The 15,033-nt window shown below is 42.0% G+C and overlaps 1 protein-coding gene across 3 annotated transcripts in view; it reads right to left on the reverse strand.

Moving 5' to 3' along the window:
• Positions 1–712: 712 nt before the first annotated feature.
• PPP2R5A (protein phosphatase 2 regulatory subunit B'alpha) overlaps positions 713–15,033 on the reverse strand; it is a 36,128-nt gene continuing 21,807 nt past the window's right edge. For all 3 annotated transcript variants that reach the window (XM_015857311.1, XM_015857313.2, XM_015857312.2), the window contains exons 4-13: positions 11,928–12,020; positions 9,967–10,097; positions 9,733–9,792; positions 8,510–8,618; positions 6,597–6,650; positions 4,452–4,502; positions 3,934–4,053; positions 3,723–3,850; positions 2,505–2,606; positions 713–1,891 (exon numbers count right to left, since the gene is read on the reverse strand). In XM_015857311.1, coding sequence (XP_015712797.1) covers positions 1,759–1,891; positions 2,505–2,606; positions 3,723–3,850; positions 3,934–4,053; positions 4,452–4,502; positions 6,597–6,650; positions 8,510–8,618; positions 9,733–9,792; positions 9,967–10,097; positions 11,928–12,020 — 981 coding nt within the window. In that variant the 3' untranslated portion in view covers positions 713–1,758. The remainder of the gene's footprint in view (positions 1,892–2,504; positions 2,607–3,722; positions 3,851–3,933; positions 4,054–4,451; positions 4,503–6,596; positions 6,651–8,509; positions 8,619–9,732; positions 9,793–9,966; positions 10,098–11,927; positions 12,021–15,033) is intronic.

Below are 15,033 nucleotides of genomic sequence, written 5' to 3' on the forward strand. Positions count from 1 at the left end.
CATCCTTCTCTGAAGCTGCCTGCTCTCAGAGGAGCTGGGCTTTTACAGGAGGTACCGATCTGGACAGGAGTATTAACACAAGATGTTGGAGTTTAGCCTTATTTATGTATTTCTATCAGTCTACCTCAGGCAACTCAATAGTTTCAGAGAGAGACTTGGGCTGCTGCTCCTCCCTGCTTCTTGCAGTCTTTGCTAAGGTATTAATGGAGCCTTTCATCGGCCTGGCACTTAAATGTGATTCTCTGTTCTAAAGAGAATGTGCAGTAATGAGCTGTGCTGGGGCGGCAGAGTCCTTTTCTTCCTTATAAGTCCCTTGCTGGTCAGACGCCTGACGACTCGGAGCTGTGCAGTCTGCAGGGCAGCAGTGCTCCACTCACCACTGTGTTTGCTCTGAAAGGTCTGTTGCAAGAAGGGAAGCACGCTGTGTCATATTTTGCTTCTTCCATCCTCCACTAATGGCTTGGTTATTAAGTGGTAAGTAAGTGTACTCCCAATTTTTTTTTCCTCTTTGCCTTCTAAGGAAGTGTTCTGGGACAAAATGTACTAATTTACTTTCAGGTGATTCCCAGAGCAAAATCGAGGCACACACTGAGGTTTAGAAGCCACACTCTAAGTGCCTTGATGCTGCCAAGAGTGGTACAGGCCAAGGGTCGTTGGTAAGGGCCGTTCTAACACTCTGGTCTGTATGAGCACAAAGATGTGATTACAGCACTAAATACAAACATAAAGACTTTATTGAATGCTGCTCAGTTCCCCAAAGATCTTTCATTACAAAAGTTTTCCACACAACTGCAATTGATGAGATTGGAATGGTACTCTGATAAAAGATGTGAAAGGTACTTGATCAGGTGACAGACAAGACTTCCAAAGTCAACTCCCCACGAGGTGGGCTGCATTTTCTTTAAATAAAACAAGGACCTGGTTACTGACAGCCCTTCCTCCTTACTGAAAGGCAAAAAGCCCCTTTTTAGTATTGCTCATCCATCCACCAGGTGCTCCACCAGATTCTCCATCCAGGAGAACTGCGCTATTCCGCAGCCCTCTGTGGGCTGAGCAGGGCAATCACCGATGGGCTCTGTAAGCAAAGCTCCATCCTCAGCTGCAGCAGGGGGAAATTTTAAGTAGAGGCACTCACTGTGTGTAACCAAGTGCGTGGGCCATCCTGCCCTGTTGAAGCTGAGCTTCTCTCCCTGTTCTGTCTCACACTAAGTGAAATTATGCAAAAGTTACACGTGAATTCAGTCAGGAATTCATGCACAGCACCACCTGAGAGATCCTTCCAGTGCTGCGAGGGACGCTCTGTGTCTCGTGCTACTGGTAACGGACCTTGGTTTTATCTGAGAAAATACAGCACCGCTAGAAGCCTCCTCTATCATCTTCACCAAGGTATGCAGCGATGTGAAAAGCACATATAAAACAAGGAAAAAATGTACATAGCAAACTATACCACCTATGTGCAACACAATCAAAAATTCAAGTCATAATTCTCACCACTCCCGTAATTATTTCACTCATTAAGGATGATAATTCAGTTCTATGAAACTGCTGGAAGTGACAGATATCGATAATGAGACAGATGTACAATATGCCATGGTACTGACATCACTTAAATGCTGAATTGAAATTCCAATCTTCTCATTTACATTTAGCCAGAGGAAAGTCGGCTGTTCCTACTGCACTGATGAGGTTTATCTTGCAAAGTTGTACGTATCTCAAAAGGGTACAAAAAGGTGTTTGCCGAGTGGAGGCTCATTTCTTTTATTTGGCACTTGGATTGTGTGCATTGAGCACATTGTGAGTGCTGTTCTGATTCTCTGCCATCGCCTTCTTCAGCTTTAACTCCTCGAGCTTTCTCCACAGCTCCTCACGTTCCAATTCTTTCTTCTTCTCTCTGTGGAAAAGAGTCAAGTATCCATTTCAGGTGCGTCTTTAAGCGCAGTGTGTCAAAGCAGGTACCAAAACAACTGTAGCCTACACCCAGTAATCTGCAGCTTAAGGATTTTTCCCCAAAGCTATGTTCAGAGGCGTTCCATTTCATCCATTAAAAGCAAGCATACAGATTAGTAAAGATGAGCAGTAAAACACTAACTGTGCTCTGCCGTGAGTGTCAGCTGATCGCTGTAGTGTGGTTTTGCAGTTAGGAAACAAGAAAGATACTGAGCGCTTCGAGCCAGTGTAAGTACAACTGCTGGAAGGAGCCTTAGCTGCCAGCACAGCTCCAGCAGCGCTGCTGGGTGGCTGGTGGGATAACGGGTGTTTGAGCAGTGAGGTATTTTCCAGCCAACAGCCCCTGAAGCAGAGCCAGCACCAGGTGGCCCCTGCAGCACCTGAGCCCACTTCTCTCCCACCAGGTGCCACCCACAGCAGCAGTATCCACTGTGTGCTTCTACAGAACCCCGCAGCCTCAGCAGCTCAGTGCTAGATTTCAGCTGGCACATTGTAGGCATGGATTCATCATCACCAACCTTTTGGACAAGCAAAGAAAACAAAACAAACCCCGTTACCTTTGCCTTTCTGCTTTATAGGAGCTGGTAAGCTCATCGAAAAGCTGGCCGTTCATTTCCATCAGTGTTTTCAGCACATTATAGACCAGTGCCACGATGGTTCTAGAATGGAAGGAGCACAGCCATCAGAATCAGCAAATACTTCACTAAGCAACCGTTTGGTTTCCTTTTTGGACCCTGCGCTTTGTATTTAAGGTGCTGCTGTAAAGCCCAGTTTGTGAAAGAAAATTTTGTCCTGCAGTTCCCTCCATTAACAAACAAACAAGTATTTAACTTGAAACTCCCAGCTCCGGTCATCACCTAATGTATAACTGCTGGTACTGTGACAGCACTAGAAAGCCAATCAGTTCTGTCAGAAATGCCCACACCATCTGAATGCTGACCATCTCATGGTTTGAAGACAAAAGCTTACTTAGGTTACTGGTTTTCTGAGAGGAAAAGCCTGATCCTAAGTGAACAATTAAGATGACACTGGGCAGGTAGATAGAAATAAATCAGCTTCTCTGTCTGTTAAAATCAGAATAAAACCACAGGGCTGTACTTGCTTCCTGAACTTCCTGCCTTTAAAGGGTACAGTTAAGTCGTGTCTTTCACACCCTTCCTAAAGTACAGAGCACCTTCTGGCTGCAGCAGGGGGAAGAGGGTCACAGTTTGGAGCTGTTGAGGCCCACAGGCACTACTAAGGCTCCAAGAGTCAGGTGTCCTGTAGTTCCATTCAGGCTCAGCTGGTAGGTTTGCACTGACACAGACCACCTGGATCCATTCAGAATCATCTCAGTCTCTGAGGGCTCTCATTTGCTTAGACTGCATAAAGCTCCTGCCTCCTTGGGCTTCTGCCTGTAGAAAGCTCTCTGTGTTCTACAGATTGACTCAGTTGGGGGCACTGAGCACGGCCAAACTTTGCATTACTTTCAGATTTCAGTGTCATTATTTTGTCTTGCAAGTATGAAAAAAAACAAGTAGGAAATGTAATAACCAACACCTGAGATGCACCATCATTAGAACATCCCAATTCCCTCATTTTTGGAGTGGATTCCAGTCCTCCATCATAATGAGAACAGTGACACATGACATTGCTGACAATGACATCCATTTTAGCAGGTGTCATCCAGTCCCAAGGCAGACATGCAGACGTGTCTACAAGGGTATGGGCTCAGCTCAGAGCAGTGGGCTCAGTGCTGTGCACTCCCAGTACTGCAGACAGTGAGAGTTACTTACGGGTTCCAGTGTTCTTTGGAGATCTTGTACAAACTACCAAACATAATTGGTAGAATTTTATCGATGTTCTCCTCAATCAGACTAAGGATATATTCGTTATTCCAGAAGTACAAAGCTCTTTCTGCAACCTGAAATGCAAAGCTCAGGGGTCAGCAACCAGGAAACAAATTAATGCAGTTGATTTTGTGATTTATTATTATTATTATTTTACCTGAAAATGTGAACTTGACACACACTTGGATATTTGCTTAAATAAAGGCTCCTCTATTTTTTTGAATTGTGTCGGCTCTATTACATCTAAGATTTCTTCAATTTCACCTAAAAACATCACCTGTTTGTATGAAAGAAAAGACATCAACAAGTATGAGGATGGTTTATATTGACAGTGTGAACAGAAACAAAACACGGCTTAAACACAAGGATGCGCACAGGGCAGCGCCTGGGGATCCACAGGCTTTTCTGCAGGCTGAAAGAAGGCAGCCCATGGTGCCAGTGGGCTGGATGCTCAAAAATCCATTGCTCTATATGGTATCTTAATTGGAATGCACATCTAGCACAGTTTTAACTCCACTGAGTAGCATGACAAAGAGGAGCGCTCTATAAAGTTTCAAGAGCTGCAAGTCTTGCAAGATCTCTTGAGAAGCGCAGCAGAGATGTGGAGCACAGCCCGGCCGCACTGCAGTGTGCAGCACAGCTCAAGAAACAGAAGAGAGAGAAGACAAAACCAACCTCTTTCTGACTGCAAGTCTTGGGCCAAAATTTGAGCAGTCCTCTGATTACCTGTATGAGAAACGAGCAAGTTAAACCAGAGCACGTTTCTGTTACAGATCTGATAAGACGGAGGAGAAAAAGAACAAGTCTGTTTTTCCCTCCAGATGGTCAATAGAAACTGAATAAGGCTAAAAGCAATTCCATGAAAATACTTTGTCTCATTTCAATGTTTACCTTTTGCTTTTGTTACCTACTCCCACTGCACCACGTACACTCACTGATAGCGTGTCGATATCATCCAAGCACCCCAAAATGAAGCTCATCTCCCTGTACGCAGACTGCCTGTTCTCTTACTTGTTCCCTCCTGACACACTCTGCAGAGCACTGCACCCTGTGGGCTTTGCAGGACAACAGAGAGCAGTGCACAGACTGCACTAACAGCAAACAGGAGCCCTGGCTTCCACCGTACCCCTTTTTCTTCTATGATTTGAAGTGTCAAAGGCTGGAAATGATGGGAATTTACAAAGAAATTTATTTCAGTATCTACACTGGAAACTACCTCATGTAAGACTGCAAAAACCCTTTGGGAAATGTAATTGGAAAGCACGGCCCCTCAGAGGGGCAAGAGAAGAGGGAAATCACCTCTAGCAAAAGGAGCAGCAGCTGTTCCCCAGAACAGACACCTGACCCAGCACCCGGCCTGAAGCACCAGCACTGGCTGAAGAAAACCCAAACTGTGTGTTTCAGACCCAGAAACCACCTTCAAGCACTGAAGAAAGACCTCAGCTTTTTTGGGACAGCAGCACTTAACAGATCGTCCCCAACTGCACAGCTTCACCTACTACGTGAATGCCTTCCACAATGCCATTTTCCCATGGTGTTTTGCCTTCCCAGCTGGCTGTTTGGCTCCCAGCTGTGCGTACTGCCACAGGTGATGTGCTGACAGGGAGTTAATGATGTCAGGTCTCACCAGATTATATCCTGGGATATGCAAACTACAAGTCTGGCTGTCAGTTCAGATGGAACTCTGCACATGAGGACTTCATATTTTATATTTCTGAAGAACAAGTTGGTACACGTATGGTCTGCCAGCACCTTCCCTTCCTCCAGACAACACCAGGAAGCCAAAATCATTTCAGATGGGTTCATCTTCCAAAGAAAAGCTACTAGAACCGAACATCTCTGTAACCTGGAGCACGAATGTAGTGGTATTGAAGGCACAGAGCTGGGTCAGCTGCAACAGTCCGGTTTCCAACAGTGGGCAATGGGTGCTGAATACACTTCATTCCCTACATGGACCCACGTTCTCAGCTTGACAAAGTAACGATATGTTACTGCTATAAAGTACACGCCTCCACAACGTACCTATTCCTCGCTCATTAGAGGGAGTATCAGTTTCCAACTTGACCACGCTCTTACACTGAAAAGCTGGTATGTGCACATTGAAGTTCAAAGCCTTTTTTCCCAGTACTGCACAAACGTCGATCTGAATTCGTACTGTTCTCACAGCACAAAATACACACGCTCAACACTCCTCCCAGGGCTACGAGGTTCCCATAAAGCTGACTTACACCAGCAGGCACCTGCTACACAACTTCCGCACAAGGGCTGCACATTCAGCTTGATTCTCATGACATGAAATCCCATCCATGTACAGGCTGTGGCACTCAGCAGGGTTAGGTAATGAGCTCCTGTCAGCTCTGCACACATCAAGACCATCCTAAGGCAGACTATAAGCCATAGCTACATGAGCTCGGAACACACGTCCTCTGCACTGACCCCGAGAGACAGTTCCTGCCAGAAAAATGACAGGGAGGCGCTCATGGAGCCTTTGGATGGACTTAAAATACTGCTTCACCTACAGCCCAACAAAAATCCATGTGCTATTTCATCAGTGGCCCTATCAAGTTTTAACATCTACATTTCAAGCACTTCCAGTTTCTTACACCTTCACTTACTACTTGCTTTATAAAAGAAGTCTAAGTGAACAGAAACCACACTTTCAAACCTGGGACTTTTTCCTACACTTTTCTTCTCCCCTAAAAAACACCTATGGATCATAATGAAGATATCAGATAGCGCTGCTCTGCAGCTCCAGTGACCTGCACTGAAATACGAAGTTGAAATTAAAACCAGAAAAACATGTGACTGAAAAACACTTACAGGCTCTGTTAGAGTTGTGTCTTTCTCCAGGAACTGTACAACACAATAGGCGAGCTAGAAGGTAAGTCACACAGTTATTTAAACAGACACTGGTTGACACTGCAGCATAACTAAACAGCACAGCTTATCATGACAGCATTCAGAGCATGAACAAATAAGAAAGGATAAAACCCCAACGCTGTGTTCTTCCCCCTCCCCCCCCCTGCCCAGTGACTGCTGCCCAAGGGCCTGAGGAGTGATACTGCACATTCTATACTCACTTAGTGACACACTGGTTAGTTGCTTGGCACACAGTTAAGTGACAAACGACCATAGTTCTGCCATGTACAGAAGCCACACAATGATGGTTACACTTCTGAATTCTATCCAGATTGATTTTGAGAAATCACGGTGTGCTTCATCTCACAATGTGACCCAGACACAGAATTATTTCTGTGCATTACATGCCTGCTGCCAAACCTGAAATCAAGAGTTACCTTCTTTTCTTTCCTTTCTGAATCTGTTATCCTAAAACAGGCCATTACAATAAGCCTAACTTCCTGCTGCTGCTCATAAGGATAAGGACATGTATGTGGATTCAAAAAACAGTACGGCACACACAGACTCCACAAATTCCCATTAAGGCATTGCCGTGCCACTTATCCACTGTTCAAAGACACCAAAGGCTCAAACTGAAGCCAGCTTTAAGACTTCATCTTTTAAGGGCAGGCTCCTTGTGCTGTAGAAACACAGCAGTGAGGTTACACCTGCCAGACTGTGCTGGTTTGAGCATAACATGAAGGCAGAAACACAGCGATGGTTCTGCTCCTTCATTGCCAAGTGCTGCTTTAGTACAAAGCACTGCTGCTTTGTGGGATAGGCAAGCAGCCTGCTCAACAAACCAAATGCTGCTTTCCAGTATCCAGTACAGCTGAATTTAGAGCATCCTTGTAGGTACCAATGGACGAGATTCAACATCACAGAAAATGGACAGCTTGCAGTGATGATCTATCAAGGAGACAGGTACCTTTGGCACGTGACCAGCTCCTTCATTTCACATGGCAGCCTATCACACAGTAATAAACCTCAGAGACAAGTGATCTAATTAACTCCCAATTCTCATATACAGACTTAACTGAGCTCTCAATCCTGTTTGTACTCTATACAGTCATAATGATTTTGCTTTAATTAGAAACTCATTTCCTCATTTTGTCTATAAAGGAGCTGTATTAGCAGGCAGACTAAGTTAACAAAGCTATTTTTTAATTAGCCAAACTGAATTACTTGTAAGTTTACATCAAATGTATTCAATGTTTAAGTGCCGTTTGTCTGGCAAGAATATACATTATTCCTCCAACAAGATGAAAGGCCGCACTAAGCATGAGAATGGAAGTCAAATGAATAACTGCTGCATTCTGACAGCATGTCACGGATCTACATAATTTCTAGCTGAGCCATTGTGCATTTCTGCTGTTTCTACCCAACACCCTTCCCCCCCTCGCAATCAATAAAATAAAAATAAAATAAAAATAAAATAAAAATAAAAATAAAATAAAGCACTTCTGAAATAAGCACCTGGCCATGCTCAGGGTTCCTTGATACACAGCATGTAGGCTACATTTAAAAAGTGATAAGAGCACAGAACAAAGGCCTGGGATTAAATGAAGCTCAGTGTGACAGACCGCCAAACAAAAAGCTTCCCACTTCAGCTGATGTGAGTTCAAATCACTGTTATGTTCCTTCACTTTTAATACACGCTAAGCATTATCTCAAAATTAATGTTTATAAACAAGATCTGCATGATGTTAAAAAGCAAATACATTTACAAATAGCTCCAGATGCTGACACTGTAACGCACACTGCTTCAAACTTCCATTAGTTTAAAATGCAAATACAAAGAAAAGCACTACTCTTAAAAACAGGTGAAAGCTTACCTGTGCGTGAAACAAAGCTAGTCCCTTTGCAGTATGCATGGGAATCAGAACTTTCATAAGGAACTGTTTGTGTTCCGCTTTCAGTGGCAGTGCAAAACCATTGATAATACTGAAAACGTGAATAAGCAGGATTTACTTTTATGAAGAACTCAAAACAAAAACAAGATTTTCTTAGCAAGAAGTAAAGAATTCCTGTACATTCAGAAATGCCATTTCTGATTCTATTTCTAACCCCGGTAATTATGAAGCCATAAAATAACTTCACATATGCACAGCCTCTAAAGGTTTGGTATCGTGGCAGCCAGCTGAGAGAAGCAGAGTGGCAGCCCACTGACACTCAGGAGAGGACTTTCACCATCACCTCCTTCAGGTAAAATTATCTAAAGTAGGTTGCTGCCTAAGGATAAAGCTCATACACATCAGGAAGCTGATCCCTTTCATGCCGAATCACTTAAACACAACTTGCAGAGGAACAAAATAGATGGCATATAATTTAATTATTACAACAGCGCAGTTTGAAAATACGTTTTAAGTTTTCCCCCTAGAAAAAAAGCTTCCAAGTGGTCGTTGATTCAATAACCTTGTTGTGAGAGTCAGCCACAGAACGACAGCCCTTCGGGAAGGCCTTAGGTTTTGTTCCCCAGATTTTAGATAAACCTGAGCAAATGGAATCCCGTTTGCTTGGTTTCCATGATGACCGATCCCTTTCACAATCTGTTAAGCCACTTGTGGTTATAGTTTTCTACCATAAAACACACCTGTGTCAGCTTTGGAAAATTACTAAAAAGACACCATAAACAGCTTCCAAAGTAAGAATTAAATAACTGAATTAGTGACAAAAATAGTAACTGAGATACTTTCAAGGCTTTCATGAACACACTCTGAACAAAGTCAGCCTGCTGAAGTAAAGCATTGTGTTCAACTTGAGAGCTGAAGTTAACATTCATTTTCCAAAGCAAAGAAAAACTCTGATATATTCCTCAACAAGGGAGGACTCCTGAGAAATATTTTGCCTGCCATCTCTAAAACACACACTGAAAAAGAAGGATTTAGACTCGATATCCTAATTAGATGTTCACATGGTAACCCAGACAGGATTCAATTACATCAGTGGCTGCACTTCATCACTCATTACTGTAACAGTCTTCCCATTCCCAAAGCAAGGAAACCAAAGCGAGCATTGCCCACAGTATTTTGTATCTTTTCTGTCAGTTCAAACTTACCTTCCTAATATCTCAAGAAGTTCAGCAACACCATTGAAGTGCTCTGTTTCATATATAAACCTATCACAAAGAAAGACAAAAATGGAAGCAGATTCCAAGTAAATAATCTCTAACAAATTTTAGATATTTGAAAGGCAATCACAGATCCAACCCAGCTCTTTCAGTGCAGTCACAGACTACAAAGGGAAAAGTAGAATATTACTCGACCTGCACAGACATACAGACAGAGCATACCTGAGGAAAATGTTATTGATCTGTTTCCTGATGAATGCTCTTAAGCCAAGGAATTTGCCATAAATTCGATGAAGAACCGTCTTCAGGAAATCACGTTCTCGTGGGTCTTCACTGTCAAAGAGCTCCAATAACTTCAAAAATTAAATTGAAATGTATTACATTAGGAAGACTTACATTTTGTCATGCTCCTAATCGAGCTCAGCTTCATCTTTAACTTACAAAGTCTGCATTAGAAAAAACAGAACTGGTCTGACTTAATATTTTATTTAGATATCCAATGTTATTTTCAAAATCAGATTTTGAATAAAGCTGAGTTTTTAAGTGCACCCAGCAGTTTCACTTCTTTCATATTGAAAAGTCTGCATAGAGCAGACATCAACAAAGCCATTCCAACCATTACCCTGTCAAAATAATGATGAAATTTTAAGAAGGATATTATCAAATTTGGGGTAAGTGGTTTGTACTCAGCCTTCAAGAAATTAGAATGAAGCAAATTTGTGTCATACATTTATGATTTCTTAATTGAAATCTTGTTCTACCCATTTCGATATGCTACTCATGCCTTCAAGGTTAAACACAAGCATAATTCTCTGCAGAATCGTTTTGCGAGACAAGTCTATGATAAGAATCATGCACATTTCCTTGGGGGACAGAGAGGGAGACAGATGTTTAACAGAATGCAAATGCACTAAGAACGAGCTGGGGAGGGGAGGGAAATCACCAAGTACAAGTTTCTTCATTTCTGTCTGGCTCTAATGGCAGCATTTCCCCCAACCTGTTTGGTTTTGTTAAATACATTTTCCTCCCCACAGGAACTTAGCTCCAGCAATCACTACAGCCTCCTGCTTAGTCCAGATCTGCAAGCTCTCCAACACCTACACCAAGCACAGCAGGGACTGGGAAGTGCTGTTTAAGAATTGTGCTCATTTCATTTCCATATTCAGAAGGAATTTCTCAGGGTCACCACTGCACTTTCTCCCCACAGACAGCTTGGTGTATTTTGCACCATCTTTACATGAAACATCAGGAGCTAAAATACTGCAACACAGCTCTGAAGAACTGTACGCCAGTCGGTGACTTGGACACGCACATACCAATGCTCAGCAGCAGATTCAGGTTAGAATTTTGTATGAAAGTTGAACAAAACAGAGAAGAAGGGAACACCTACAAACAAGAACAGCAAACCCAAAGAAGCAAGCATATAAGCAGTCACTGAAGGCAGCAAGTGGAAGCATTCATCTACGTTTTCACTTCTCACTGCTGTACTGTGACAGCCTCTTCACACTCAAGCTTTAAAAAATGAGCATTTGGGCACAGTAAAAATCCCCAGTGAGGTAACCTTGGACAAGAAATGTTAGAGTATCACCCAGCCCAATGTGAGGTGTGACATCCTACTTCATTTTTCTTCATAGTTACTTCGTGCGGTGAATCAACTTTACACTATTTTCTCATGAGCTTTCTCATTTAATTTTCCTTCTGCATATAATACACCACAAGATGAGAATGACACCATCCAGTAATAACTCAGCACATGTTGGAACACATTTCACGTACATTCAGCTACTTATTCATCGGAAAAACAATTTTGCTGTAAGATTTCCCATCGTAAATCTCCACGAAGAAAACAAACATGAAAGCACTACACCAGTGCCATTGGCACGCTGCTGATTTGACTGGAGGTAAGTTACTAATCATTAAAACACAGCTTACATTAACAAAAAATAAAAATCTTGCATTGCAAAGCAAAGATGCTAATACCTGAAAACAAAGCGTTTCTGCAGTTGCTAATTACTAATTATTGTCTGCGCAGCAGACATTGTTTGGCAGAAATCACTGTTGAAACAACTGGAATTGAACCCTCTGTCAGAGTGAAAGCTTTTTAGTATCGCCTCATCTGAACAACCAGCAGTTATGCCTGAGAGGCAATCTTTAACTCTGAGGTAGGAAACCTGGCTACTTACCTGCTGTACAAATTTCTGGTCAATGAATCTCTTTGCAATGCTGGGCTGAAAATCCGGGCTTTCCAAAAATCTTAGGAAAAATTCATACACCAACTGCAAAGAGCAAAGTGAGAATTTTGAACAAGTCAGTAAGTGCACCGTGGTGTGGATCTTATCCCCTACTCGAGTCACTGGGGCTGTTCACGTACTTAACATCTACGCATGAAAACCGTCATGGCCTCTAGTGCAATTTACTGTAAGCACCAAATGCATTTTAATTCCCAGAAGATTCTAAGCTTAATAAATCAATAACCGAAAATACCACTCCACAGCAAAGTAGAAGTATTACACAAATTCACATTTCCTACTGCATTAAGAGTGCATTACGTAGAAATAAGTTACCAAACACTTCTAAACAGAGGGTAAAATTAAGTGTTCTAACAGCATCTAACTCCCTAAAATCAGATTCAGAAAAGTTTGCTCGGTGCTCCTGAAGACAGGCTTCAGATTTAAGCAACTAAAATGGTCACACTGATAAAGCTGAAGAAATACATACAAACTGTAGTGCTTAGCACGGCATTACATATTCTGTATTCTATACTCCAGGCACTCCATTCAAACAGTAAGACCTCCTGCAGATTTACCTTCAATATCCTGTATATTCTGCAGTATATTCTTTCTATTGACTTCAAGTCCCCAGTTCACTATGATCCCATACAGACCACAGACAGAGAGGAGATGGAGGCAGCAAAGGCCTGAAGCAGCAGAGCGAGGCACAAAAATGGCAGAGCACAAGTCCCACACTATTGGATTCAACACAAGTCCAAGACAAACTTGTGTATCCATAACAGTGGCAGGTGGGAGAGAACACATGCAACCTTCCAACTTATAAAACATAGTTCAGGCATCTCATAAGGAAAGATATCTTCAGATTAGCTGCATTCAGGGCCTCATGTTTTCAATGCCTATTTCTCAACTCAGGAATAGTTAAATTGTAAGCAATAATAGTAAAGCACACTTTAAATAAATACAAACATACTGCCTGGACTGCAGAGGTAACAGATAGAGGCACGTATTTCAACAATTTTCACTTAGAAGAGGTACTAAACCACAGCTAATCCATCTCTTTCAAGCTAGAAATTCGATAAATGTGTCAGTGGTTTGTACTGAAATGGGACACATGACCGGAAGGAGGTTAACAGGGTACCATGGGAATTCATGCTGGAATTAAATTTCATTGTGTATTGAATTTGTACAGTTCATCTTTCTATCAACGAACACAACAAGAATAGTTAACTGAAAGCTGCTGGAATGGAGCCACAATATTGGAAGCTATTGCTTGATTTAAAAAAAATAAAATAAAAAAGAACGAACATCAGGTTATCAGTAAGAAAAGGACAAGGTAGATACAGGATGAAACTAAATGACTACAAAGTCAGTCAAAGAGATAAGAAAAAGCTCTACTAAGGAACAGCAAGCTTTGAAGGTGAGAGAAGGATCGGATACTAGTTCTGATTATTAGAATGACAAAGTTTCGCAGCTACACAGCAAAGCCACAGCAATGACAAATGAAATGCTGGGATTTTCCAATAAGATAATGACAAAACACAGAGAGATGTGAAGTACCATACATGCTAGAGAAAACATTCAGACCTGAAAGGATACAGAGGAGCCACAAGAATGGCCATGGGCCAGAGTACCAATTGTTATGAGCCAAGACTAAATAGGTCTGTTTTGTTTACCCTAAAGGAAGGCAGGGAGGGAGGACAATTATGGCTCCTTTCCATAAATAGATATGGGAACTGGGATAAACACCCAGCAGAAGAACAAGGCTAAAGCATAATGCCCTAGCAGAGCCATGGAATAAATCAATATTAATGCCAGATTCTCAATATCTGATGACATGGCATCTCTCATTTCGAGTACAGAGAAGATCCATCAGTAACCATGTGAATGCTCTGAATAATCCAGGCAACTCCGGAAGCACCACTGTTGCTACCGTACTTAAAGAGAGAACTTTCAGAAAAAAACAAAACATTTAATGCTCAAAAAGCCACATACAGTTACTCAAACCACACTTAAAAATGTACAGATAGTAAAAGGAAGCAAAAAATCTTGAGATTCCTTGGGAAATTTAGGAAACTATCCATAGTGTCACAAGCTGTAATAGCCATTTCTGGATAACTCAGCCTCTTCCTTTTCCCCTACAGTAGTGCTTGAAAACAGAAGCACAATCCTAAGTACCAGTAAGGGGAACAAGGATGGGTTCTAGACACAACAGATACTGGCTACTTCAACCTTGGAAAAAAACAAACAAACCAACCAAATAAAGAGACCGGTGTGTTTAACCTTCCTGAGCACAACTGAAATGTTACCATTTGGAATACTAAATCATGGGGAGAATTGCTGGATTTAGTAGTTTCAGTTCTCCCAGTCGGTCTGTTTGGGTAAAAGAATTATGACAAATAACCTGTTCTATTTCAGTGATTCGCTGTTCATTGTTGTAGAGACCACTAGAACACTATTGCTTTGAGCTAACAATTCCACCATCTACCTACAGCTCCCTAAGCCCAGAAACACAGGGTGGTTCTAATGCCACCTTGTTCAGTCTAGGCTGGTTGCTACAGACACCTTGAATGTAACTTTAAAGCTTCGTCTTTCAAGTGACTCTAGTTTTTACTCAAGGTCTATGCTCTTTTGTAGTGACTACACTTGCTGCTAGTAACTAACTACGTTATTATCTGTAATGTTATGTTACAGTGAAATAACAAATTCAAGAAGACAGAGAACAGTAGAGCCAGAAAACTGGCTATGTGACAGACAACAATTCTACTGTTCCAGGATGGAGAACTGAAGGAGAACTAATAGAGAGAAAAACACAAGCTACTTCCATTGTGCTGCACTGAGCAAATCTATTCCGAGGACCAGAATGATCAACTGCAGGAGCAGGAAATCCACAATCAGCAATCAGATAGCCTGGCCAAAACTCATTTAGAAAAGGGCAGAGGAAAAAGCCAAAAATAAAATTTCAAATGATAACAAACACCACAGAACTCTTCCACTTTCTCATAGATGAACCTAAAGCACAAAGTGAAACGGTCACAGAAACAACAAGACTTTTCCCCTG

The sequence above is a fragment of the Coturnix japonica genome, chromosome 3, assembly GCF_001577835.2.
Source record: "Coturnix japonica isolate 7356 chromosome 3, Coturnix japonica 2.1, whole genome shotgun sequence".
In the NCBI taxonomy this organism is placed as follows: Eukaryota; Metazoa; Chordata; class Aves; order Galliformes; family Phasianidae; genus Coturnix; species Coturnix japonica.